The sequence below is a fragment of the Balaenoptera borealis genome (assembly GCF_965194805.1).
Source record: "Balaenoptera borealis genome assembly, chromosome: 15".
NCBI lineage: Eukaryota > Metazoa > Chordata > Mammalia > Artiodactyla > Balaenopteridae > Balaenoptera > Balaenoptera borealis.
The window spans coordinates 85,047,810-85,075,783 of NC_138871.1; the positions used below are offsets into that span (position 1 = coordinate 85,047,810).

A 27,974-nucleotide genomic window follows, 5' to 3' on the forward strand; every position below is an offset into this window, starting at 1 on the left:
TTTGTTTGGACAGGTCTAGAGCAGCCCTTACTCCAGGGCTAGTGTCTTTCTACACTGAAAGTGCTGTCTTTTCACCAGGAGCCAGAGGAGGGTGAGAAAATGACAGTCAAAGGGCACAGGGAATGTTTTTGGGTGACAGAAATGTTTTATATCTTGATTGTAGTGTGATGACATGCCTGTATGCATTTGTCAAAACTCAGAACTGTACACCTAAAAGTGGTGAATTTTACTATATGTAAATGATACCTCACTAACCTAACTTTTAAAAGATGGTAGCTTTTCTGAGGTCACAACTGGATGCCTAGTGTGTTTGGCAAGGTCTTATCGCTCTGATGTCCCCATTACAGGGTGTCTTCTGGAGTCTCCCTCAACTTACCGCTCCCAGGAGGCTCTTTGACAGTTGCCCGGCACCTGTGCAGCTTAGTATTTGCTCAAAAAACTCAAGGGGACTCCCATGCAACTTTCTGGGGCTCCTCCTATGCATAATTCTTGGCTCAATTCTCTTCTCTGTTCTTCTGAGACCCCATAAATTCTAGCCACCTCAGCTGCCCTGACCTCCAGCCTCTGTTTTCTCTGCCTGGCGAGACCACCACTCTCTGGGCCTCACTTCCTGTGTGTGGTATAGAAAGTGCCTGGGCTGGCTCCAGGCAGAGTGCCAGAGTGAAAGTGGAGCTGCCCTCATGTGTGTCCTCCTCTGGGGACCACTGCCCTGCAGTATCATCCAGTGCCTGAAAACAGTTGCTTCACGTAGTCTGCCCAGTTTTCTAGTTGTTTATGATGGGAAGGTAAGTCTGATACCTGTTACCCTCTTATGGCTGGAGCCGGAAAAGAGTAGTACTCTTTTATTTTTTTTTTTTAAAGTTATTTATTTATTTATTTATTTATATATTTATTGGCTGCATTGGGTCTTTGCTGCTGCACGCGGGCTTTCTCTAGTTGCGGCGAGCGGGGGCTGCTCTTCGTTGTGGTGCGCGGGCTTCTCTTGTTGCGGAGCACGGGCTCTAGGTGCGTGGGCTTCAGTGGTCGTGGCACACGGGCTCAGTAGTTGTGGCACACGGGCTCAGTAGTTGTGGCTCGTGGGCTCTAGAGCGCAGGCTCAGCAGTTGTGGCGCATGGGCTCAGTTGCTCCGCGGCATGTGGGATCTTCCTGGACCAGGGCTCGAACCCGTGTCCCCTGCCTTGGCAGGAGGATTCTTAACCACTGCGCCACCAGGGAAGTCCGAGTAGTACTCTTTACATTTAGAATTTGGGTTTCTGTTTTATTCCTCACCAGTGCACGTGCGTACGCTCCCCGCTCTGTGCTCCATGAACGAGCCAGAATGTCCCATGCTCGTCCCCTCTGCCCAGAACGCTGGCCCTCCCCCCACCACACACGTGCTCTTACTCATCCTTCAGATTCTGTCGCGCTTCCCCGGGCCGGGGCCCATCAGTGTGCTCCTGTGTCTCCCTGTGCGTCCCCGGTAACATCTTGTTTGCCTCCCCCATAGCCCGAGAGGCCTGAAGGCAGGTTCTACCACCTTGGTCCCTGCTACATTCTTATGTGCTGGGCCTGTTCAGCATCTGTTGAGCAAAGGCGTGAGGCAGCCCAACACGTGCACACACCCCCCAACATGAGTGCAAACACGCACGCAGGCGCACACGCACGTGATTCGTGCAGTCTTCAGGCCCTGCCCTGCTGCTCGTGTATGCCCAGGCCCTTGGCCGTGCTTCCCGCCCTGTGTGAGGTGCAGCTCCGTGGGGAACGGCCCAGGCTCCTGGGTCCCTGTGCCCTCAGATCCCTTTGCCATCCCTCCCTGGGGTCCCAGCAACCGCTGGGGAAGCTAGCGAGCCCTCTCAGTGTGGCCGCTGCGTACACAGCCCTTTCTCCCTGAGCAGAGCCCGGGGCACAGTGGGAAGTGCAGAGAAAGGCTGTGCATTTGCTGTTTTGCTTCTTCCAGGAAGTCAGAGCCACCTTCGCAGAAGGCCACCTGGCCCTGAGCCTGCTGCCCGGGGCCCTGCTCTGGGGGAGGGGATGTCGTGTGGGAGGGCTGCCGCCTGGACAGGCCGGAGGGACTGTCCCGCCGCCTCCCCTCCGACGGGAAGGTTTGTTCAGGTACAGCTGTGTTCCACCAGCCACCAGTCGTGGAGCCCCTCTCACGGGTGTCCCCCACCATCTTGTCTGTGTCTGGATTTCGTCACAGCCTTCACAGCCCTGCCTCTGGCCTTACTGTGTCCTGTCTCTGGTCCAGCTGGACCCAGAATCCTGTCTCTGTAGCCCAGAGCGGGTTTGCAGCTCCCCTGCTCAAAGCCCCTCAGTGGCTCCGCCTCCCTCTGGGCCAGTTCCAAACACACACGGCAGCTGAGTGAGAAATTCAAGTCCCAGGCCTGGGTCTGTGCCCTCGGGGTGTCCCGGGAAGCCACTGGGCAAGTGCCCACATCAGCGGGAGGGGGCCAGGGCCGAGGGGTGGACATGCGCCCACCCCTTCCCGTGGAAGGACACCCTTTAAGGGGGAGGCAGGCGGCTTCGTCACACTGTCCCTCCAGGTCTGCAGCCTGAGCCCCCGCTTGGGGCCCTCACAGCAAAGCTCGGCCGCTCCGAAGCAGGCCCGGCTCTCCGCCCACGTTCTCCGTGCTCTCCTCCCAGGGAGCTCCTGCCCAGCCTGCACGGTCCAGCATCACCGTCACCTCCTCTGTGAAGGCTTCCCAGATCACAGCCTCCAGGCCTCCCCACACAGCTTCTACCTCTCTAGACTCTGGTTAACTCCCCACCTTTCTGAGAGTCCTGGGACGGGGTCATGGGGGATGTGGGCATGTAGGGCCACCCCGCATCCCATCCTTCCAGAAACCCTGCCTCCGGGAAACCCTGGGTAGGAAGTCATGGAGGGGGACGGCTTGTCTTCCTCTGCGGAGGCCCACCTCCCTGCTCTTGCACAGTGTCCAGGGCCTGGCAGTGACCTTGGTTTAGCCTTCACCCTGAGCGAGGCCCAGAGGGGAACTGGGGGCCAGTGCAGGGCCCTGCAGCCACCAGTGACGGGGTGGGTGGAGGACGTGTCCTGGGACGCTGTGGGTGTGGCCTTAGCTGTGGTTCCTTCCTGTTTCCCATGCTGGTTTCCCAGCTTTCTGACTAAGTTCGAGTATTTTCTGTTGCTTGCAACCAGGACGCCTGCCGAGATGAACGGAGAAGCCAGAAAAGCCAGAATCCCCGCACCCAGCACTGTGCCCAGGGTGAGGTTCGAGCCCAGGAAAGTTAGCCTCCTCCTCCCTCAGCCTCCAGACTGGCACCCCTGGGGCCAAAGTTCCCTGGGGCAGGAACAGAACGGCTGCAAGTGTCCCCGGAAATAGGCTGACTTTGCATAATTCCCTCAGGGATTCCTGAGCGGTCCCAGGCGGCCCGGCCCATGGCACCTCTTCCCAGAATCAGAGGCCAGGCCACTGGCAAACCCACCAGGCCACCACCCTCCACAGGCACAGGCACACGCATGCACGCACATCTGTCACGGCCGCGCCTCATCCGCGTAAGGCACTAGGTGCCACTTGAGACCCTGCCCTCCCAGCACTCTCATTGCAGGGGTGCTCGAGCACCCCCGGTTTCAGGGCTGCCTTCAGTGGGGTTCTCTGACTACGCTGGACCCAGATGTCTCTCCCAGTCTTCTCATCCCTCCAACCCCCTTCTGTCCCTTGGGGTCACACACCTCTCCTGTCCCCCCCATGAGGCCTTCGTTGATTTGGTCACAGTTCTGTCCTCCCCGCTACAGGCGCCTCTCCCAGGCTCACCCACAGCTCCCTGGCCAGAACCTGAGAGCATCCTTAGCGAGATGCTCCCTACAGACGCCCTCTCCAGCGCGCTGGCTTTGTCTACACTGGCAAGGTGAAACGAGTACCTCCAGGACGGAGAAGCCCCTGAGCAGATGACACTTGCTTGAGGAAGAAGACTGCTTGAGGAAGACGCCAGGCCAGAGAATTCTCGGAGGTGCCTCTGAGACGGAAGACGCCCGCTCTGGGCCTCCGTTTGGGCGCCACTCCCCAGCCCTGCTCCACGGACCGCCTCCCCACCCCTCTCAGGCGGGGCGGACGCCCTCTTCACCCCGCACCCACGCTAGGCCGCTGTGTCCTCCAGCCAGGTGCCAATGCCTACCTTGCTCTGCCTCACCGACGCTTCGGACCAAATTGTTAGGAAAGGGAGCGAAGAGGAGAGGAGGGGAGGGGAAGAGCAGTTGTTTCCTGATAGAAGGCGGGGTGGGGGGGGTGGCAGGCGCTTGGTGCCGGGACAGGGCGTCCTAAGCATCCCTGGCTCACGGACCCGAGCGAGCTCAGCACCCTCTCCATTTCACACAAGTCCGCGAAGTTGGTTTTATCACGGCTCCTGTTTTCAAACTGCAGAAACTGAAGCTCAGGAAAGGCTCAGTGACCATCCCGTCACCCAGCAGAGAGCTGCAGCACCCAGGCGTCGGCTCCGTGGGTGATTCTGTGTGTCTGGGACACCTCTGCAAGCACCACTGGATTCCGTTTCTCACCTGTCCCAGGCCCCCAGCTCTGGGTCCTCCTCCCTGGCACCACGTCCTTTCAAGCTCTAGATAAGAAGGGCTCGCTCAGGGACTGCAGTCACCTCCCTGCGGCCTGTGAGCCCCCAGGGGCTGTCCCTGCAGGGACAGGAAGGCAGGCGGCAGCCCGCCCAGGAGCTGGGCAGCCGCAGGCAGACCAGCGCTTGCCTGGCGCCGCAGGAAGGGCGCAGGCCCGGGGGGTGCCACTTCCCAGTTCGCTAGCTAAGTCCCCACACTCTCCCAGGAGCAGGTCCCCGACTCTGGGCGCCCCTGCCTGGCGATCACCAAGCGGCGGGGGAGACGCACTTTCCCAGAGCAGAGGACGAGGGTGAGGAGGGGAAGCGTCCCACGTCCTCAGGCTTCCACGTGGACGGGGTTCCCTCCCATGATCCTGCTGCCCTCTCCAGACGCCGGGGAGTAGCCAAGGTGAGCTCCCCACGTTCCCGCCCAACCAGGGAGCTGCACGGTGCAGGGCGCAGGGTCGAGGCTGGCCCGGCGCCCTCCGGGAAGCGGCTTCTGCCCCTCGTGCAGGCGTGACGGGGTTGGGACCGAATCCTTCCTGCCTCCCCCAGCCCCGTTCTGTGCTCCAGGGTCCAGGCAGGGTGTGGAGCTGGGGTCACCAGCCCCAGTTTGTCTGGCCCCTGCTTACCTCTCGGTGCCTCTGTTTCCCCACCTGCGCCTCCAGCTGTGGCTCGGGCAGACCTGCGCTCACACCCGGGCCCTGCTGCCCCGTGGTGGCTCTGTGACAAAGCCCCTTGTCCCCGTGTTGTCACGGGCCTGACGGGAAGAGAAGAGCCGTCTCCCTGTGTCCTGAGGACCGTGTCTGGCGTGTGAGGGCTGAGGGAGCCCAGTGGGGCTGTGACCCCGGGCGGGAGAGCCGAGAGCCGGCCTGGGGGAGCGTTCAGGGAACTAACAGCGGATGACAGAGGCTCGAGCCACAGGGAGGCTCCCAGGCGGAGGACCACCCACAGTGTGGGCAGCGTGAGAAAGTGGGTCACTGAGCGCCGCCCCCGGGGCTGATGCCCGCGGGAGCAGGACAGCCGGGGCCGGGAAGGAGCCTGATGGTGGCGGGGCCGGCCCTGGGCCGAGCCGGGGCACTGGGGGTGGCCCCAGCCTTGCAGCCTGAGCCCCGGCCCCCTGCGGGGCCAGAGGTCCTCCCCTGCTCCCTAAGGCGGCCTTCAGGCCCGAGCGATGCGAGGGGAGGAGGGGATGGCCTGGGAGGCCCTGTGCCAGCCGCACGTGACTCCTGTCAACTGCAGGGGCCTGGAATCATTCGGAGGCCAGAGCGGGAAGTGGGGGAAAGGTCGGAGCGTCGCTCCAGCGGCGGCCGTGCGCCAGGGCCCGCGGGAGGAGGGTGACCGGTGGCCAGCTGGGCCAGAGACACCCACGGGCCGGCGCCTGCCTGTCTGCCGGCCGCCCGGGAAGGCTGCGCAGAGCTCGTGGAGGCCGGGCCTGCCTCTGCCCTCCTGGTCGGGCGCGCTCGGTGGGTGGAGGCCCCGCTGCGGCCGCCTCCCCGCCCTGCCCCTGACCGGGGCTTCTGCAGCCTCGGGCCTGCCTTCCCCAAGGGAGGGCTTCCTGGGAACGGAGGGCCAGGTGCGGGGGGGCGGCCTAGGGGGTCTGCTGGGTGTGAGGCCCCTCAGAGCTAAGTGTCTGTCCCTCCGCACCGGAGGCAGAGGCTCTCGGAGGAGACACAAGGACAGAGCGGAGAGAGGTGGACGGGGCTCAGCCTCGGCGTTTCCTCCCTCGGCGAGGCCTGCCCACGCCAGGCCATAGCTGGGAAACGGGCGGCGTGGGGCACCCGTCCCGGCATCCTGCCCTTTCCGATCCACCGACCTCACCCGAGATGCCCCCGAACCTCCTGACTGTGCGAGCACAGAGCAGCCCACCGAGGGGCGCCGCCAGCCACCTTCTCGGGCCTCCTCCGGGGTTGAACATTCAGGTTGTTTCCAGATTCTTGCTGAGCTTGTTTCAGGCAGCGGATGTTGAAGCCCGGCTCCTGCTGAGTGCTTCCCAGGGCCCGTCCAAGAGCCCACCTGCTCCCGGCAGAGGCAGTTGTACGAGCAGGACTCCAGGATCGAGGGGTGGGGCTGCTGGGGTGCAGCGCCTGGGCGGAGAGCAGCAGTGGGGCTGCTGGGGGAGCCCCGGGCGGACCCGGCCCTGGCCTGGGGTGCTCCGGCTCAGCTGAAGGGCGTGTAGACATCCACCAGGTAAAGGGGAAGCGGCCAGTCGCGGGGAGGCATGCGGGCCAGGGGAGCAGCAGGGGCTGGAGCGGGAGGGGAGAGGGGGGCCCACGTCCACGGGGACCTGGCCGGTGGCCTGTGACTTAGGGAGACGCACCTTGGCGTCAGCTCTGGATGCAGGTGGGCTGGAGCTGTGGGGACATGGGGAGAAGGGAGAAAATTGTTTTCAGGTAGTAGATAAACCCACATAGTCATTACATTAAAAAAAAACTTAATGAGGTATAATTCATATATAACAAACTGCATCCATTTAAAGGGTACAGTTTGATAAGTTTTGACTATGTATACACCCGTGAAACCATGGCCACAATGAAGAGGACAAACGTCTCCATCACTCCCAAAGCCCCCCTGTGCCCTTTGTACCTCACCCACCCCTCCCTGCCCCCATCCAATCTCAAGCATCACTGACTTTTCTGGCTCTGTGGATTAGTTGGCATTTTCTAGTTTTCTGTGAATGGAGTCATATAGTATGGTTTGGTTTTTTTTGGGGTCATCTTCTTTAACTTGGCATAATTATTTTGAGATTCACCCATGTTTCTGGGTGTGTCTATAGCTTTTTCTTTTTACTGCAGAGTAGTATCCTGTTGTATTCTTCAGCCGTAAGGGAGTCTTGAAAATCCAAAACCCACAGCCGCGATGACAGCCAGCGGCCACCGCGGGGGGCAGAGAGGAGCTGGAGCTCCTTCAGAGCCCCTTTCCCAGAGAACGGTTATTATGTGGCCTACCTGGAGGTTCCCTGGAAGATCCTGCTCGCAAAGCTGTCTGTATCTGACCCAGCTCAGAGCCCAGCCAGTGCAAAAACTTTTTCCCCGTGGGTACTTGTCGAGACTATCTGGATGGAATTGTCCAATTTCACAGCTGCCTGAGAGGCCAGATAACAGTGGGGCAGACAAAGGCCAACCAAAAGGCTTACGGGGAAAAACTGGGCCATGACAAGGCATAGGTGCTTTGAAAGGCTCCCGGGAGCCTGGAAGGCCAGGCACAGTCTAGGGCTGTGTGCACACCCAGAAGAGGCCTGAGGGGGCCCTGAGCCCTCGCCTCTGGCTGAGCTGGAGGGCTAAGGCGGAGCGGTGAGCAGCGGGGCTGAGCGGGGACGCTGCACCCCAGCATCCACCCTGAGCCCCTCCGCAAAGACTAGGCGACGCATTGGTTCCAGGCGCTTCAGGAAATCTCTGACCGTCGGTCAACCGCTAAACTAAGTGAGCGGAGATTTCAGTGTCCACGCTCAACGCGCAATGCAGACTCTACCGAATCAGTTCAGAAACGTCACCGAACTAACAAACAACAACAAACCCTGGGAAAGGAGGAGAATCTATTTTCCAGAGTAGCCGTGTTGCCTTATCTAAGATGTTCAGTTTCAACAAAACAAATTACAAGACATGAGAAGAAATAAGAAAGTATGACTCATAAAGAGGCAAAAAACCCAATCAGTAGAAACTGTCCCTGAGGAATCCCAGGTATTGGACTTACTAGACAGACGTGTTCAATCAGTTATTTTAAATGTGTTCGCAGACCTACAGGAAACCATGCCTAAAGAACGAAAAGCGAGAGGATGACGCCTCACTGGACAGCAGCCCTCGTGCTGTGGGCTCGCTCAGGGTCGCCCGCACTGCCCCCCAGCCGGCGCCCTCTGAGGGCTGCCCGGAGATGGCTGCCCTTGGAAATCTGGGCTGGGGGGCACTAGACACCCCTCAAGGCCCCCGCCCAACCCAGAGGGCGTGGGAAGGGAAGTAGCAGGCCGGCCGGCCTCCGGGGAAGCAGCTGGTCCAGCCTGAGTGGGCATCCCGCCTGCTTCTACTGAGCTGGGCACACCAGGCTTGGAGGACAGACCCCACGTGAATAAAAATGGGAAACGGGAGTCAGCTACTGGGAGCAGGGTGGAAACTGAAAGGGACACGGCTGTCTTCAGACACGGCACCATGCGGCTCTGGGGAGGGCTGAGGGATGGCCAGCTCTGTCTGCTGCTGTGTGATGTGGGACAGGCCGCCGAGCCTCTCTGAGCCCGTTTGTTTCTCTGTGAAGTGGATCATGAACCCCTCTCCTCCCACCTCACAGCGTTGCCTTGAGAATCAAAGGCAGACCGTCTGTAAGGGCGGATTCCTCCTCTCTCTCGGCTTCTCCCCCAGGACCCTCCTGGAGAGGGGCTACTGTCGCTGGGGCACCTTCTCTTTCTGGAGCCGCACCCCTCAGCCTGCGTGGCCTGCAGGATGTTTGCCTGCTCTTATCGCAACCCGCGGGCAAACAGAGGTGGGGAGCTCCGTGTGGGCACCTGGTAACTGGGCCATCTGTGCCGGCTACCAGGCTCACCTCGGGCTCCATCTGCGGCCACGGGGCCAGGAGGCCACGGCCCCCACGTGGTCCAGCAGGACGTGGACATGGGAGGGTGAGGCCGGGGGACAATCTGGCTTGCTGCAAGTCCGGGAACCGCAGCAGAGAGAGCTGACTGGCCTCAGGTCCCAGGAGGCCGAGAGGGCTGTGTCCACCTGGACCACCCTCCCTGCACGGCTGAGCCCAAGATCTGGGCACACAGGCCACCTTGGGATAGGGTCACCCCAACACTGCCCAGGGATGGGGAGCCAGGACAGGTGGTCTGCGCACCCCCAGAGGATCACCCTTTGGCCTTGGCTTTGGGTACACAGCCAGGAGTGGAGGGCGGGCTGGGTTCTGGTCGGCTGCGCATTCTCGGGCACCTCAGGCCTGAAGGAGAGCAGGTCTGTGCATTTGTGCGGGAAAAACATTTTTTTATTAGGACTTTATTTTTTTAGAACAGTTTTAGGTTTACAGCAAAATCGAAAGTACAGAGATATTCCATGTATTACCCCCCTGCCTTCACACATGCACAGCCTCCCTCCCCCATCATCAACATCCCTCGCCAGAGTGGGACATTCCTCACAGTTGATGAGCCTCTATGCTACATCATTATCACCCAAAGCCCACAGTCTATATTAGGGTTCACTCTTGGTGTTGCACGTTCTGTGGGCTTGGACACCATATAATAACATGTCGACATGTATCCGTCATTATTGTATCATACAGGATATTTTCACCGTCCTAAACATCCTCTGTGTTCCACTTATTCGCCCCGCCCCCATAAACCCTGGCAAACACTGATATTTTTACTGTCCCTATTGTTTTGTTCTTTCCAGAATGTCATATAGGTGAAATCATACAGTATGTAGCCTTTTCAGATTGACGTCTTTCACTTAGTAATATGCATTTAAGTTCCCTCCATGTCTTTTCGTGGCTTGGGAGCTCGTTTCTTTTTAGCTCTGAATAACACTCTGTTGTCTGGATGCATCACAGGTGATTTATCCACTCACCTACTGAAGGACACCTGGGTTGCTCCAAGTTTTGGCAATTATGAATTAAGCCGCTATAAACATCCATGTGCAGGTTTTTGTGTGGATACAAATTTTCAACTCCTTCGGGTAAATACCAAGGAGCATGATTCCTGGATCACATACATGGTAAGAATATGGTTTTGTAAGAAACTGCCCAGCTGTCTTCCAAAGCAGCTGTACCATTCTGCATCCCCACCAGCAACATCTGGGGGTTCCTGTTGCTCCACATCCTCGCCGGCATTTGGTGCCATCAGTGTTCTGGATTTTGGCCATTCTAATAGGTGTGGTGGTACTTCTTGGTTGCTTTCATTTGCATTTCCTTGATGACCGATGATGTGCAGCATCTTTTTATATGCGTTATTTGCCATCTGTATATCTTCTTCGGTGAAATGTCTGTTAAGGTCTTTGGCTTCTTTTTTTAATTGGGTAGTTTGTTTTCTTATTATTGAGTTTCTAAAGTTCTTTGGAAACTGTATTTTGGATAACAGTCCTTTATCAGATGTGTTTTTTTTTTTTAATAGGAAATTTGCATGGGGCAGCTTAATTATTTTTTTTTAATTAATTAATTTATTTATTTATTTATTTTATGGCTGTGTTGGGTCTTCGTTTCTGTCAGAGGGCTTTCTCTAGTTGCGGCAAGCAGGGGCCACCCCTCATCGCGGTGCGCGGGCCTCTCACTATCGCGGCCTCTCTTGTTGCGGAGCACAGGCTCCAGACGCGCAGGCTCAGTAATTGTGGCTCACGGGCCCAGTCACTCCGCGGCATGTGGGATCCTCCCAGACCAGGGCTCGAACCCGTGTCCCCTGCATTGGCAGGCAGACTCTCAACCACTGCGCCACCAGGAAAGCCCTCAGATGTGTTTTTTGCAAATATTTTCTCGCAGCCTGTGGCTTGTCTTCTCATTCTCGTGACATTGTCTTTTGCAGAGCCAAAGTTTTTAACTTCAGTGAAGTCTAGCTTATCAATTATTTCTCTAATGGATCATACCTAAAAATTCATCATCATACTCAAGGTCATCTAGGTTTTCTCCTATGTTATCTTCTAGGAATGTTATAGTTTTGTATAATATTTTACATTTAGGCCTGTGATCCATTTTTAACTACTTTTTGTGAAGGCTTTAAGTCTGTGTCTAGATCATTTTGGGGGAGAGCTTCTGTACCCATTCTAGGGGGTAAAATGTGAACTACTCTTGGCACTTTCCTGCCCTCCTTTAAGGTGGCCCAGGCACAGCAGTCTGCGTGATAAACAGCCTGGTGAGTTTTAAGCTTTTGGGACCAGAAGGGATCATGCCTCACCCCTGCAGAGGGCTGTTTACAGGGAGAGGCCTCTCCTCCTACCTAGATAGCCGGCCACCTGGAACCCTCAAGCATCTTCTCTTCCCATAATTCCCCTGGTCAGCAGTTGAGTTCTTAACATATGGGAAGGAAGGCAGGAAGGAAGGGAGGGAGGGAGGAAGGGAGGAGGGAGGGAGGAAGGGTGGATGGAAGGGAGGGAGGGAGGGAGGGAGGAAAGCCTCAAAGGAAATAGGGAGTAAAAATACAATTATCTTGCACTATTTTAGTTTTTATCATCTACGATTTTCCTGAAAATTAATTAAGTGTGCTTTTTTTTCAGCGAGGCCATGCAACGAATGGAGAGGTGACCAGATGTGACTGTGTAACTTGCTGTCCGGCCTCAGAGTCTCCTGATCCCAGGGGCTGGTATGAACTCGTGTGAGGAGGCTTTGGACTTAATTTTCTATAAAGAGAAAGAGGAGACCATGCACGGAAAGGAGTAGAGGCCAGAAGGAAAAATCCACCCAGATGGTTGAAATAATCTTCCTTCAAGTACACAATGAAACCTGAACACACGTGTGTGCTGGTTGGGAACATTTTCGGGAAAGTCCAATTTTCTTCCCTAATCACTGCAAGAAAACCCACCCACCCACCAGATGCATTACCCTCCTAAAAGCCTGCCTAGCCTTCCTCAGCATTTTATCCTCGAAAGAGAGTATGGTAGAACTCCTCAAGGAGAGTAAAATTTAGGATGGAGCCTCCAAAGGAGGAAAGAAATTAAGCTGCTGGTGACATCAAGGTCCAGGACCAAGCTGGGCCACCTTTCAGCTTGGAAAGCAACACGTTTCCTTTATTGTTTAACCAGCTTGGAGAGTTTCTTATATTTGCAACCCAAACTTTCTAGCTGATATACCAGTCACGAAAGCCAAAGTAATTTAGAAGGTTTTCTTTAACGTTGCATGTCCGAGACAGAGAGAGAAAAGGGCAATTAGGTCATCGGTAACCTTGAAAAGAGCATTTGCAGTGGACACAGCATGTGACAGCGGAAAGAAACGGAGGGTTGGAGTTGGACGTACTGCTGTCTCTCCCTAGCAGTGTGATCTCCTGAACCTCCTCCGTGAAATGGGGCGATATCCCCCCTCGCTGGTCCCGTGAGGATTAAAGGAGATCGTCACGCACGCCGCACAGAGCTCCACAGATGGCGTGGCAGGGACAGAAGTCAGGCGGCCCCGGGCTGAGTGCGTAAGACGTGAGGAAGCGGGTTATTCCTCCGAGGAGGTAAACACACAGTTCACAGAACAAACAGCCACTGAACACGAAGTTATGCTCGCCTGCACTGAGAGGCGCACAAATGGAAGCAGTGAGATGCTGAGAAACAGACTCGCGTTCAGCGGGCAGGAATGTAATCGGTTTACTCTGGGTGGCAGTTTCACAGTCTCTACGGAATGTTCACAGGCCATAGCCTCTGACTCAGTATTCTTCCGCTGAGAACTCATCCTACAATTCTACCTCACAAGTACGTAAGGACAGACCTGCCCGCAGGTTCTTCTGCAGCAATGTTTGTAATGGCAAAATCTCAGCCTAAATGTCCATCAGCGGGTTCTGATTAGATGATGGTTATTTATATAATGGAACACAACGCAGTCATTAAAAAGAACTCACGTCTAAAGAACAGTGATGGTGTTTTTGTGAAAGCGTTTGCAAAAAAAATAGTACGACCCTACCTGCAAAACAGTATGCACAGTACACCTGAGTTTGCTTCGAGGACTCTTGTGTGGCCTTAGAAAAATGATCGGTGGTTCTCTCCGAGGCGTGGGATTGGGGTGGCAGGAAATTCATCCCTCAGAGAGATCCTCTCATGGAGCTCCATTCATTCTAATGGCTTATGTTTTTTTCTTAGCCATGTGTTACATTTATAAAATTTTTAAAAATTTGGCTAAAAGATTTGAAGGGGGTGACGGCTAAAGGAGTTCAGGGCCAAGGGTGTGTGTCAGACAGAAGCGACCCCAACAGAGAAGGAACAGTCTGCGGGCCTCTTACACCACACCTGCCGTGACGCCCTTGGCGAGGGGGAGGCGGAGGGGAGGCGTGGGTTCAAGGCCTGACGATGCCCCTTACCAGCCTATATTTGCTGTATCCTGGTGGCCAGCACCTGCGGCTGAGATGCCGTACGGCTGACACCGGACGACACTAATGTGCCGCCCCCACAGGGTGAGCAGAGGGCAGCGATCTCGAATGAGGGTGCTCTTGGCGGCCCTGAGCAGGCGTGGTCCAGCCCTCCACACCTGCGGCCGCGTTCGCCTTCTCCTGCGACTCCGTCCCTGCGATGGCCTCAGCGGCTCTGCTTTCCTGACTGCCGCCAGGTTAGGCGAACGACCCCCACTCCGTCCCTACAGGTCCAGGTCCAGCCTCGCTCAGCTCTGAGCTCCTAACTTCTAAACCATCTCCCTGATGATGTCTTGCAAGGGATGGGGCTCGTCAAGGGCACCAGCGTGGCACTTAATCATCGCAAAATCAGTTACTGAGCGCCTGCCACGTGACTAGCACCAGGCTGGGTGCCAGCGATCCAGGGAGATGAGAGGCGGTTTGGGTCACAACGTGCAGCAGGAGCGCAGGGACAGGCGACCCGGGCGCGTCCACTGTGGAGACTGGGGAAGCCCCTCGCCTCCAGGGCAAAGCCAAGCTTTGAGGCAAAAGGAAGAGCTAAGTGACCAAGGGAGAAAGAAACCCAGAGGCGGGAAGGCAGGGGATGTGAGAGGACCGGGCAGAGGAGTCTAGGAAGGCCCCGCAGGGAGAGGACATGTGGGCTTCAGCCCACAGGCTCTGGAGCCGCTGGGTGACCAGGAGCGGAGTCCGCGCCTCAGAAGTTCTGACGCGTGGCCCAAGGATTAGAGCGCAAGGTGCACAGATATTGCAGGACATCTATCAGGGAGTTTACTTCCTTCACGTGATCATGTGTTCACTAGAAATATATTTTAGTGTCTATCACATTTAGGCCCTGGATTACCTGCATATGCTTACAATAGCCGTTTGACTTAGAAATTCTGATGAACTGAGACATTATTGGTAGAATTTTATTTTATTTTATTTTATTTTATTTTATTTTATTTTATTTTTTTGCGGCTGCACTGCACAGCTTATGAGATCTTAGTTCCCCGACCAGGGATGGAACCCCGGCCCTCGGCAGTGAAAGCACCAAGTCCTAACCACTGGACCACCAGGGAATAGACGTTTTCTGTTAAGCTTTTAAAAACCAAGAACACTAAGGTTTTAGGTCTGAAAGCGTTTATCTTAAGCTTTGGTGGTTAAATTTTGGCAGTAGTTGAAAACTAATTCAGGGCCCCCTCAGTTAACAATTACTCGGATCATTTCAGACCCCTCTAAGGAAAAATTAAGAGGAAGGAAGAGACCCAAATATATATGCTGGGAAATAAGGAGAAAATGCTAAGGTGATTCTTTTCAGCTCTACTATTTTAAGATCTCAGATTTTGCTTTACTGACTAATGAAAGGAAAAAGTCAAACTGAATAACAGGAAATGACATATTACGAAATAGACATATAAAATTTAATCCCTTTGGTTTAACATACATCTTCAATTGTACAATTAAAAACAAGACAAAATCGATCCCATAAAACAAAATATAAAATATTGTTTATATGACCCGTGTCCCATAATATCTTATCTTAGAAAACCAGCAATTTAGTTCACATACTTCATTGGAATATTTTAATGTAAGAATGTAACTATCAACCCTACTTATACAAATAACCTACCTCCCTGAGCCTAAAGGTACCTGCGATTTTAGTTCCGTTACAAAATTACACTTTTTAGGATTTTTATGTATTTCAACTTGTGTACAAAATGTTCCCCTGCCATAGTAACACAGTCTCATAAATTCATGAATGCCTTCTAGAATTGTTAGCATACTAGACAACCAAAGCTTGAAGGTTCTGGAACATGATAAAACAGAAGTCATTTCTCGTAACAGGAAGATCAGGAAGAACTCCATCTTGGGTTGTGTCACCCAGTTCACAGTAACCACAGCACGTGTGATGATTACTGTGTTTATTCCCTGTCAGGTCCACCTGACTGATACTAGCAGACGCAGCAGTCATGAGCTGCAGCAGTGTTTTTTCCTTTACTCCATTTGTTAATCAGTGCTGACATCCACATAATAACATTTGCAAGAGCAAACAGAATCTCTGTCGTTTGAGAAGGTTTTGCTATGCTACTGAATGACTGCTGTGTCTGGGAAAACGCAAAGAAAGCGTCTGAGTGGGTTGCACTAAGCGCAGTATGCTATCTGCTGGGTGTAGGTGATCGAAAATAACTTATCCTCTCGTCTCAAGGAAGTCTTTAAGGTAGCCCTTATCACATCTCTCCACTATATGTACACGGACACCACATGTATATATTATCTATTTATATAAGACAGGTATGTACACATTTACAGACACGGGCCTTCAAGACGTATTGCACTTACGTACACGCAGCTTTAGCTTTGACGGACGCACACTGTAACTGTTTAAGTTCTTCACGAGAGAGGCAGTTGATATGTTCAAGAGAGTTGCAAAGGAAGACTTCGGAAACTTGCCCTATTGGAGTAAACATTTACTGGGGAATGAGAGGCCGAGGGAGAAAGGGCGCACCTGGTCCTCTTGGGGTGCCGTGCCCATAACCTGAGGCAGCCATAGTTACACCGAGTCTGACGTGCACTAGTGAGCAGGCCCACTAGCACTGAAGAGACAATATTTTTATAAATAACGTAGCAGATACCTTAAGGTTCCCAGGTAATCTAGTAAATCTTGGAACAAAGTTTTCACTTTTAATGCTAAGTATTTATATCAGAAAATTCAAACATCGTGGTATATGCTTTCTCTGTCATCTGAAAAACGCCAATGCAATATAGTCAATGCTATCTCCAAGCCAAATGCGGCGCCATCTCCAGCTGGAAAGGAACCCCTTCCACTGACATCCACCCATGTTTGGAAGGTGGCCGAATGGGGAACCTGCGGCTTGCCAACCCAAAGGCCCACGTGACAGCTTCCCTGAGCTCACTGGGAGTCGTGGGCCGGGGCTCCCTCAGATCTCGGTGAGGGTGAGTTTGTACAACCCCCCGGCCTCTTCGATCTGCAGCTGGAAGGTGTCTTCGTTGGAGTAATGCTTCACGATGTTGTCGTCCATGTTCACCAGGATCCTGCAAGAGGGGGGCCAAGACAGACCCACTCAATCCTGCCCGCTCTGCAGTCAGACCCAGCCTTCACCGTTAGCTCTGCCCCTTACTAGCTAGGATGCGGGAGGCAAACTGCTTAAACCTCCCTACGCCTCAATTTCCTCATCTACGAAACGGGTATAACAGTAGTGCCCACCTTATAAGATTATTGTAGGGATTAAACGAGGGACTCAAGTAAAACACTTAACATGCAGGGCATGTGATAAAGAAAACCCACTAGCTTAGTTACTGTTATTATTTCAGCATGTAGTAATCATTCAATAAACAGCATTTATTATAATGAACAAAGTAAGTCTACAGAGGAGCACTTCATTGGTCCAGCTTTCGAAAGCCCATCAGTAAGATTAACCTACATGATCTGAAGCCAGAGCTCCCTGACAAATTACCTTCCCTTTAATTTAATTACCCTTAAAGTTTAGCTGAACTACTATCAAGTCCAACCGTTCCCACTAGGCCCATCTAGAAAATTCCATTTGCTTTAGAATTAAGCCAAAAAATTCTTATTCTATATACCCTGCTTACCCATGCCAAACAGCACAGACGCTTAAGTAAGACAGTACTAAAAATATTAACTTCTGGACAAAGAAGCAATATTCTGCGATTGAAAACATGATCCAGGGCAGGAGGATGGAGTGGGAAGGGCAAAGGTTTTGCAGTCGGTCAAAACACAGCTTGAGTCATGGCCTCGGCACTAACTCACCACCTGCTCTTGGACCAGCCTCTCAGGCTCTCTGGGCCTCGGCTGCCTCGTCTAAAAACTATGAGTAGCAGCATCTGTCTCAGGGTAACATGAGAATTAAATAGCGCACGAAGGGCCCAGCCCAGTGCCTGACTCACGACGGGGCTCAGTACACGGGGTGGCGACTGCTGTCACCCTTACGTCACCCTCAGTAAAGTTCATCACGTGTCCTGGAATTCGGGGCCACTGCACTGCAGGCAAGCACGGGAAGAACAAAGACTCTACTTGAAAAAACCCACAAAAACGTCCTGGAGAAGTAAGTCAACTTTATGGGATGGTTTAGTTAAGAAAAAATACATGCTTGCATTGATGCTTCTCTAACTGGTTCTTGACTGGGCACAAATGCACGTGAATGACATGCATGTTACGTAATTTCAACACTGTTGAGAGGTATTAAGAATGCCAGTCACTGCTCACCCTTTTTTACACTTCTTGAATATTTTCCCAATCTTGTCTTGGGGAACATCATATTTGTCTGAGATCTGAAAGAGTAAAAGAAAGATAATCACAAAATGCTGTCTTCATGGCTTGAAAAAACAAACAATATGTATATTAATATAGTGGTACAGACACTCGACTTTCCATCTCTCACAGATGCACATGCAAGGACACAGATGAGAGCCCGTCTGTATCCTGGGGAGGGGTGTTACCTGCCTTTGGAGAAAGCTGGAATCGGGTGTTTGTTATTTCTCGCGAGATTACAGATGTCATAAGTCTATTATATGGCCATAGTTTTTTTAAATTAATACCTCACAGAGCAGTCTTACGTTTCTAGAGAAACTGAGCGGAAACTACAGAGCTGCTCACTGCCCCCTACACCAGTGTGCTGCACTTGTTATGTGTGATTGAGCCGACACTGTGGCGACTCAATCGCCATTAGGAACTGAAGTCCACCATCCACTCGGGTTCCCTCTCTGAGCTGTACGTCCACGGGTTTTGACAAGCGTACAATGACACACATCCATCTTGTCACAGGTACTTTAATCAGCACATAAAGGCCTCGCTTTGGAGTCAGACACACCTAAACGGGATCAGTTCTGACTCACTTTCCATTGGCAGGTGACCTTTCTAACCCTCAGCCTCCTCTTATGTCACCTCACCCACCCCAGCACTGCTGTGGGATTAAAACGTGTCCAGCACAAAGCAGGAGTTAATTTCAGGTACAGAATTATGAGAAGGAAAGAAACTATTTCACATCCCACAGCCCAGAAGGAACACCAAGGCCCTGATCACAGCAAGGCCTGCACCTCTGCCGGGGCTGCCCAGAGCCTCTCCAGAGGGCAGCGAGGCTCCGGCCAAGGTGTGGCCCCTCCTCCCTTCATGACAATGGGTGGTCCACACAGTGTGATGAAATCAGTACGGTACAAACTCTGGAGGTTTTCCTCTCAGGGCACAGGCGCTATCTGTACAGGGAGGGGATGGATTACTACAGGACAAACAGCTGATTCAGTCTAGATCAAACGCTTTATCTGCACTGCTGTCCAGACCACTCCCACGCTGGGGTCACTGCCCACCCAGCCTCAATCTGAAGAGCACAGCTCCAGGGGGCCCTGAAAACGGGGCCTCAGGAGACCAACCTTCAGATCACTTTCAATCTAACACAAATATACATTTCAAACCAAATCCAAGCTCCCATCATACAAACAAGTTCATTTCTTTTCTGTATCACTGGATAGTAATTCTTTGTATATTTATGTAATCCCCGCCCAGGAGATGGAAGACTGTAATGAATTCCTCATGAGTTGCGAACAAGTTATATTCGGCATAGTGAGTCTTTTTTTTCACATTCTCCTCTCCCCATAATCAAGAGTTTGCGTGATTCTTAAGAAGGGCTCTCAGAAGACAAGGGAAGCCAGAGGGACCCAGGAGAAATCGCAGGAAGCAGAGGGCTACGGGTGGCGCTGGCTGTGGTGCCGGGGCAGGAACGGCCTAAGAGCCGCTGTGAACGCCGAGCTCCCTGAGGGGCTGAGCGATAGCGCCCCCAGCCTCTGTCCCGCTGCCCTGCTTTAGTTTTCTCCATCGCATTTATCAGTACCTGGCAAATTACACAGTAATGTCTTTGTTTACGTTATTGTCTCTATCTTCCTAACTAGAACCTAAGCTCCATTTGGCACTGTGTCACGTACCCTTCTAACTCCAGGGCCCAGAACGGTGCCTGGCACAAAGCAGGCCCTTAACAATTGTTTCTTAAATGAATCCAACACACTGCAGTAGTCAGGGGTTGGGGGGGGGGCCCGGGAGAAACCTATCTCCAGCCCAGTTATGGGCGTGCTTTGAGCTCAAAGATCCCAATGATTTACAGGGGGCCGAGGTTGATAAATATCAAGACACAGTGCTGATTCCTTGAGTTTCACCCTGGGGCAAAGCCAAAACGGGGAATCAGCATGGCACCCTTCTCACATCTCTCTCTGATGTCTTAGGGGCAGGATGGGGTCAGTTTGCTTGTGGGCCCTTTGCTGAGAGCCTGCAGGAGGGGCTGTGGTCGTCTCTGGTCACACGTCTACATTTTCATGAATAGGCTCTGAGTAAGATCTTGACACAAGTTCGGTCACGCCCCAGATCAGGAGTTTCAAAGGCAGACCGAGGCACCACTGTTTTATGCGTGAAGTTTTTAAGATTTTATTCGCTAGAATTAACTTTTGTTGGCTTCTCAGTAGTTTAAGTGGCAATCTCCTTTTAACCAAGTCTATGAAAATTAAACTATTCCATAGGTCATCGCAAATTCACTCAATTCAGAGGATTAGACTTTGCTGAGTGATTACTAGCTACCAACCAGTGCGCTGGGTGCAGCGGTCTGAGGTGGGACAGCCCTGCAGCCGCTGAGGACCTTGGGACGTGGGGTAAAACGTGGCACATGCTGCAGCCACAGACACGGCGCTGGGACTCAGGAAAGGCTTCAGTACCACACACAAATCCGGATGGTCTGGTAAGACTTGTTCCAATCCAATTCTATGTAAGTTTGTTTTTACTTTTTAAAGAGAACCACAAAGTTCCTCTTACTTACAGCTTCCATCAGGCCTTTCAAAGACGGAGTCTTGAGCATCAGGGCATCGAAGACTTCTTCTGACTCCTTTCGCACATAGAGCAGCACTGACCCCCAATCGGGAATAAGGAGGGAAAAAGAAAAGTGAACTTCACTGACAGGAGCAAAATAAGAAAAAAGACCGTGGGTATTGGTTAAAATAAAAGGAGACGTCCACATTAAGGACAGCAAGCATGAACCGATATAAAATCTGTCTTAAGGAACACAGCTTTCAGCTTCTTTTAACTCTGCTGGAAGTCCCAGCTCAAGCCAGGAGCTGGTCTGATGGAGGAACACTCAAAGAAGTCAACACCGATGAGATCTGTTTGAGCAGTGTATGCTTTTGACAAATTCAGAGCTCACTTCCCACTGAAAACTCCCACTAGGAAACGTAAACCAACGCACCTCTCTTTGGTTCTTCTACCCGGCTCAGCTTAGCAGGAGGAGGGATCACAAAATCGTCTTCCGAGCCATAAGGCCCCCTTTTCAAGTTAGACCTGCAGGTGATCCGAAGTATGCAATTAGTGACTTCACCTTAAATCACTAGCAGAAGCAAAAGGAGTTTGGGGGTGTATCGCTGAATCTTAGATTTAAAATGACCTTCGTTCTCTATCTGGTCCAGCTTCCTTATTTTGTGGATGAAAATCTGAGGCCCAAGGAAAGACGCCAAGTGAACCAGGCTCGCGCTACTGAATGGCAGAGCTGGGACTACACTCAGGCACCTGCCAGACACCCTGGCTGCTCTTACACAGCTCAAGCTGCAGGTGCGGGAATGCAGTTTCTTTCCAGGAAAACACTTATGAAGGAGGTGGGATCTGAGACGTACATGAAGGTGGTAACAGAGGAGAGGGCATGTCAAAAAAGGGAGGAAGTGTGAGCGGGAAAATGCAAAGCCAGGCTGGCTGAAACAGAATGTTCCAGAAGAAGATAAATCTAATCTGGAAAATCTTGATCATTCAGCTCTGAGGAATTCTAGACTTTATGTTGCAGTTATCAGGGAATCTGAAAGTTCTGTGAGACAAGAATGCTGTAATCAGTGTGTGGTAGAGATCGGAGGGGACTCCAGGACCTACAAGCAGAAGAACCAGTTGGAGGACTTTGGAGACAATCGTAGCATAAAATTCCAAAGGGTTAAAATACAGCAGTGTCAGCGGAAATAAAAAGGGGAAACGTTTACAGTACATTTGGAGAAAGACGTGAAAAGATCAGAGTGATTGGCTGTCAAAGTCACAAGTTATGCGGTGTTCAATGTTGTGAGGTTCAGAGTAGGTGAGCAAGAAAATAGTAAAAAAAACCTGAAAATGAAATAAGTGCTTGCAGAATTCTGAGCAGAATCATCACTTCAAGAATAGAGGCTGGGCCTTAAAGTACTCTGTCTCAGCTTCCAGCACGTAACAGGCCTCCAACGAAAGCACCTGCAGGATTTATGTCTGAGAACACAATGAGCTAAAGAGGCAGAGAAGGCCTGTGGCCAATTCGGGTGGGCACGGGCAGCCAGGATGGCCCAAAGAGGGGGGCTGGACCCTCAACATGGTAGACTGCTGAGCAGGAGGGCTGCTGGCGTGGGCCGAGAGGGTGCCCCCAGGTGCAGGGAGCAGCGACACCTCAAGAGCAACAAGCACACCCAGGGGCCTCCTCTGGGTTTCTAAAGCCCAGTCTCCACAAGGAATCAGGGTTTCTTGGAGAAGAGGCTGATTTGAGGGCCGGAGAAGGGAAAACGCAAGTGCCTGGAACACACTCTGCCTGAAAGTGAGGAAGTGCTCGAGCAGTGAGGACAGGAGGGTCATGTCAAAGGGATCCAGGAGCAAAAGCTTGAGGGGCCCCGTAGCCCCGGGACAACGTGAGCAGAGTAAATGACGCTGATGGATCCGAACTTACTGAATAAAACGAGAAATCGCAAGTCCATGCTGATATAAACATGTAAATGAAGAAATGCAAAGTGGGGCAAGGAATGAGATATTTACAAAGCTACAAAGCACCTCCCCTCAAAACACTTACTACAAAAGGAGAAGAGCAACCCCACAGTGAGAAGCCTGGTAGACACCGCCTGATTCGAGCGATCAGAGCGAACGTCACCCGCCACGGGGTGCACTGAAAGTGTGTGCCCCCGACAGGACACACTGAGAGCAGGGCCTTGTCTGTGACGTTACCGCCAAGACGCATCATCTACCCCAACCAAGAGGAAACAAAGGACAGACCCAGGCAGAGGGATGTCCTACAAAACACGGGTCTGTAACCTTCAGAAGTATTAGCTCAGGAAAGTCAAGGGGAGATTGAGGCCGTTCCAGATTGAAGGAGATTAAGGAGACAGGACAACTAAATACACTGTGGGAGTCTGAACTGGACCTTTTCTTGCCATAAAGGATATCACTGGAACAACTGGCGAAGCCTGGGTGGGAACACGGACTGGCAGGTACTAAGGTCTCAATGTCAGTATCCTGCCTTCTTCACGCAGGAGAACATCCTCATTTGTGGAAACATCCACCAAAGTATTGAGGGATGATGGATGGGTCACTGGGTCCGCAACTTACTCTCAAATGGCTCAGGAAAAAAATGAGTTCTTTGTATTATAATTATTCTATACGTTTGAGACTGTTTCAAAATAAAAAGAATTTGCTAAAACAAAACATAAATCTTACCCTTCACCCTCCAATTCTTCTGAGGCAATGGGAAGGACCTAAGACCAAAAAAAAAAAAAAGACTGCTTTTCAAGAATATGCTAAAATACTTTAGACCTTAAATGAATTATTCCCAAAATGAAAATAATTTTGAATGTGACCAATCTCATACAAAATCCTCTAGCCTTATTTTTCAATACCCAGATTCTTGAGGATGTCTTAAACTCCTCTAACTCAGCGGTTGGCAAACTACAGCCCACGAGACAAGCCTGGCCCTGTGCCTGCTTATTATTGGCACACGGCCACACCCATTCATGGCGCAGCGTTTATGGTGCTTCTGACCCCACAATGGCACAGGTGAGTGCTCACAACAGAGACCGTCTGACCCCCAAAAGCCTACAGTGTTTATTATTTGACCCTTTACAGCACAAGACTGCTGACCCCTGCTCACCCCAAAGCTTCTCATTAGAAACTGAAGACATTGGCAGTGACTTTCCTGAAGAATTCTGAAAACTCATGTCTGTAGGAATCTGTGTACAAAGCCCATGGCAGACGTCTTTGGGGTATTTCCCTGAGCTCAGCTGGGCGGGCACGCTCCACTCCACCCAGGTCCTACCTCCACTGAGTTTCTGCTCCAAGCAAAGCTGACTGCGTATTTGTTAAATTTCACATTAGTCGCCAAAACACAGCCAAACATGTGCCAGTGATGATCCCCTAACTTAAACCATAGAGAGAGCCCTCAGATGTGCTTTATCCCATTACGGATCCCACCGCAGGCATTCCTCTGGCTTTTCCCTCCTGTCCAGACCCATGTAAGTTAAATTCACAGGACCACAGACTCAAACTCCAAATTCTGTTACTACTCCAGTATCCTTTAAATGAGCTAAGATACAAATAGATAAATTCACACAGGATTAACTTGCCGGGTCTTGTACTGTGGTTCCACCAACAATGCTTACACACACTTGACTGCATGGACATTATGTTGCCCAAACCGAACACTCCAGAGAGCTGACACCTAACACTGGCCAGACCTCATGAAGTTTTGGCTTCTGTTTGCCACGAGTAATGCCAAAGACTTTCTTTCTGCGGAGTTTCACTTCCTTGCAGCTACCCTGGGATCCTGGTTACCTACGTGAGCGCCCCGCTGAAGGTTGGCGAAGTGCACGTCAGGAATGAAGAGGACAGGCTGGGTGTCGAGATCAATGAAGGGCTTGAAAACCGTGATATCCATTCGTTTGTGAGAGGGAAGCAGCGGTACTTTGACATCAGAAACTTAAAAAAAAAAATGAGGACACCACAGTCAACGGCTTACACACGCAGACTGGATGCAGGCCACAGAGCATTTTCCTCACTGTTTAAGAAACTTAAATTGTAGAGGAATATCAAATACAGGTCATGCTGCCTGAACTGAGAAAAATCACAGCTTATGTGAAGGAACAGGTCGTTCGTATTTGCACTAAAATCAATTGCACATCTTATCAAAATCAGGAGAGAAAAAGCCATCTTTAAGCGGACACAGACACACACACGACCAGAAGATCCAGAGCAGAGGCAAAGCATGTTTAGTTTCTGCCTGAAAGGCTAAAACTTATGACTGTATAAACGTAATTTGGAAGTAATTTCACGCTAGCTCTCCTCATTAGATAATTTGTTCTGACAGCAACGTACTCCTGAATTCAGAACACGAACCTGAACTTCAGACCTTCATCTTCAGAACCGAACCTCAGGGAGGCTGAGAGTCAGCATGACTATCTAACTCTTATTAACTGAATTACAGACTCCATCATCCCCCACCCTGCGGTGCTTAGTGACGAGCTTTCCTAGCCAGTTAGCTGCTCTCTGAAGTGACGTCGTGAGGCTGCAGCGTGATGCCAGCGAGACGGCCCTGACTGCTGCACTCAGGCCACGTCTGCTGGCCGCCAGCCACGAAGAGAACAGGTGCAGCCGCCCGCATACTGTGGATGAAGCGCTGCCCGCACAGAGCAGCTTGCTTTTTTTTTTTCCTTGTAGTTGAGAGCTACAGGATTTTGTGAACGTGAATGCTGGTCACGTTAAAAAAGAAAAAGCGAAAAAGCTTTCCCAGTGCCATGTCCAAACAGAAGCCCTACAGATTCTGCAAATGTCAGAATACTCAACATAAGAACACCACACTCATTTGGAATGAAGACAACCTGAATTCCAAAGGGTGTTATTCTTAAAAAGCTAGACAAGCTCCAATTTCATCATGAGCTATTCGGGCGGACTGTGTGCTATTTTTCAGGACTGGAGCCAGCAACCTGAACCAGAACTGACAGCCAAAATCGTCTGAACTCTGGAGAAACTCAGGAATCCTTCCTGCAGTTCCCCAGAAAATGACTTAGTTCAGCCCTCATCTGTCCTTGTACCTGGTTAAAGGAAGCAAAGCTACCACCTCACAGCAGTAAAAAATATCCACCACTCTATCTTCTGCTTGAAACCTTCAAGTCACTGTTCTGAATGGAAAAGGTCTAAAATGCTTGGTGAAAACACTTCTACTTACAGGCATTCAACTGGGAGCTGGGGTCAGTACACTTGCCTTTTCTTTTGCTTTGTTTTCGTTCTTCATCCCTGATTTTCCGTTCAGCTCCCTAGGTCAAGAGAAGACAAGACATGGTTCCCGTTTATCTGATCCTCTTGAAAATATTTAAATCTTATCCTGACCTATGGGGGGAAAATATCTCCTCTTTGGAAATGAGCTGCATCGCTTATTATACTCATGAAGTTTATCACAGTAGTTTCCTCTAAAAAGCCCATTCTTTTTTTTTTTTTTTTAAACATCTTTATTGAAGTATAATTGCCTTACAATGGTGTGTTAGCTTCTGCTTTATACCAAAGTGAATCAGTTATACATATACAATATGTTCCCATTTCTCTTCCCCCTTGCATCTCCCTCCCTCCCACCCTCCCCATCCCACCCCTCTAGGTGGTCACAAAGCACCGAGCTGATCTCCCTGTGCTATGCGGCTGCTTCCCACTAGCTATCTATTTTACATTTGGTAGTGTATATATGTCCATGACACTCTCTTACCCTGTCACATCTCACCCCACCCCCTCCCCATATCCTCAAGTCCATTCTCTAGTAGGTCTGTGTCTTTATTCCCGTCTTGCCACTAGGTTCTTCATGGCCTTTTTTTTTTTTTTTTCCTTAGATTCCGTATATATGTGTTAGCATACTGTATTTGTTTTTCTCTTTCTGACTTACTTCACTCTGTATGACAGACTCTAACTCCATCCACCTCATTACAAATACCTCCATTTCATTTCTTTTTATGGCTGAGTAATATTCCATTGTATATATGTGCCACATCTTCTTTATCCATTCATCTGTCGATGGACATTTAGGTTGCTTCCATGTCCTGGCTATTGTAAATAGAGCTGCAATGAACATTTTGGTACATGACTCTTTTTGACCTATGGTTTTCTCAGGGTATATGCCCAGTAGTGGGATTGCTGGGTCGTATGGTAGTTCTATTTGTAGTTTTTTAAGGAACCTCCATACTGTTCTCCACAGTGGCTGTATCAATTTACATTCCCACCAACAGTGCAAGAGTGTTCCCTTTCCTCCACACCCTCTCCAGCATTTATTGTTTCTAGATTTTTTGATGATGGCCATTCTGACCGGTGTGAGATGATATCTCATTGTAGTGTTGATTTGCATTTCTCTAATGATTAATGATGTTGAGCATTCTTTCATGTGTCTGTAGGCCATCTGTATATCTTCTTTGGAGAAATGTCTATTTAGGTCTTCTGCCCATAAAAAACCCATTCTTAAAACGATTTTTAACTATATGAAATCACAGGAAAACACTTATTTAAAAAACAAATAAATAGAGCAAAATTCCCCTCAACAATTGACGTGGCCAGGTTAAATGGAAAGTTAAGAAAATCCATTAATGTACCACACACTGGCTTCAAAGACACAAGTGACTTTTCTTGTTGTCTATTAATAAGAAAATGAAAGAAAAAACACAAGTTAACCCTGCTTTGAGTGTACTTTCCTGTATGGGCAATGTGGTCACTGAAAACTGTGATTCTGTCCAAGGACTTGACATCTACTAAGTGACAGATAGGACCAACTGTGACTCACAAAAGCAAACGTTTAACTAGAAATCTGCAGTCACCTAAAAGAGAAAAAGTATGCTCCCAGGCCTACAAAGAGGGCATGTGTACACAGTGTGCTCCAACCACACAGAGAACGGCACTGCCACACAGCTGAACCCACAAGCCTGTTAGTAACAAGCACGACCTGAAAGTAAGCAAGCAAGTGCAATAAAAACAAAACTATTCGTTAGTCATTTTGCTTGACCTACTGGCATTTTTTCTGGATGACGTAGATTTCTTTACAAAGTTATTCAGGTATGAACTTACTTGACTTAAGGTGACTTACCTTTCTGTAAATAAATTCCCTAATAGCAAAGAGAGGCAGTAAAAATCATCCCACTGATTTTGGCACGATTGTACAACAAAACCACATTTTAAAATACGGAATACAAAACCCCCTTCCGCCTTTTAGAGGGTGTTGCTCCACTAATGCACCAGTGAACATACAACCTGCTTATCAACACTGCTACGTGATACTGACGCAAACATCCCCTCCCTGACGGAGGAGAACAGGCAGAGATCGCCAGTCTCCTCGAGTTACCGACTGGAGTTGGTCGGTATCTCTCAGGTCCTTCTAACAATCTAACAATAACTTCATGTAGATGGTTAAGTTATATTCCCTAAAAGGAAGTTTTACAAAATAGGACACTTTCCTCCTTATTTATCAGCTACATCTACAAAGAATGAGAAGTGGCTTTTGCTTCCACTCCAGATTTACCCTCTGCTCAGAAACAACTGACAGAATGACCAAGTGCATGAAACAAGGATTCTGAAGGCCCCAGCCACCAGGCAATGAGGAAGAGCAATTCCCTAGAAACGGGAAACCAGCGAGGCGAGACCCCCAGGTGCTGAGCACCCTCCAG

At 50.9% G+C, this 27,974-nt stretch overlaps 2 protein-coding genes across 5 annotated transcripts in view; both read right to left on the minus strand.

The window, feature by feature from the left end:
- Window positions 1-249: 249 nt before the first annotated feature.
- On the minus strand, window positions 250-10,352 carry LOC309612092 (uncharacterized protein; the record flags this gene model as incomplete). The annotated part of the gene is made up of 5 exons (XM_082357370.1): window positions 250-4,549; window positions 5,170-6,682; window positions 6,813-6,891; window positions 9,068-9,169; window positions 10,282-10,352. The coding sequence occupies 4 exons, from the start codon at window positions 10,350-10,352 to the stop codon at window positions 5,699-5,701; spliced, it is 1,236 nt and encodes a 411-aa protein (XP_082213496.1). The 3' UTR covers window positions 250-4,549; window positions 5,170-5,698.
- Window positions 10,353-14,927: 4,575 nt separating this feature from the next.
- The window catches only part of GRHL1 (grainyhead like transcription factor 1), a 47,696-nt gene continuing 34,649 nt past the window's right edge, over window positions 14,928-27,974 (minus strand). For all 4 annotated transcript variants that reach the window (XM_082357564.1, XM_082357562.1, XM_082357561.1 and 1 more), the window contains exons 10-16: window positions 25,511-25,598; window positions 24,125-24,264; window positions 23,011-23,048; window positions 20,777-20,868; window positions 20,354-20,439; window positions 17,767-17,831; window positions 14,928-16,574 (exon numbers count right to left, since the gene is read on the minus strand). In XM_082357564.1, the coding sequence (XP_082213690.1) occupies window positions 16,460-16,574; window positions 17,767-17,831; window positions 20,354-20,439; window positions 20,777-20,868; window positions 23,011-23,048; window positions 24,125-24,264; window positions 25,511-25,598 (624 nt within the window). In that variant the 3' untranslated portion in view covers window positions 14,928-16,459. The remainder of the gene's footprint in view (window positions 16,575-17,766; window positions 17,832-20,353; window positions 20,440-20,776; window positions 20,869-23,010; window positions 23,049-24,124; window positions 24,265-25,510; window positions 25,599-27,974) is intronic.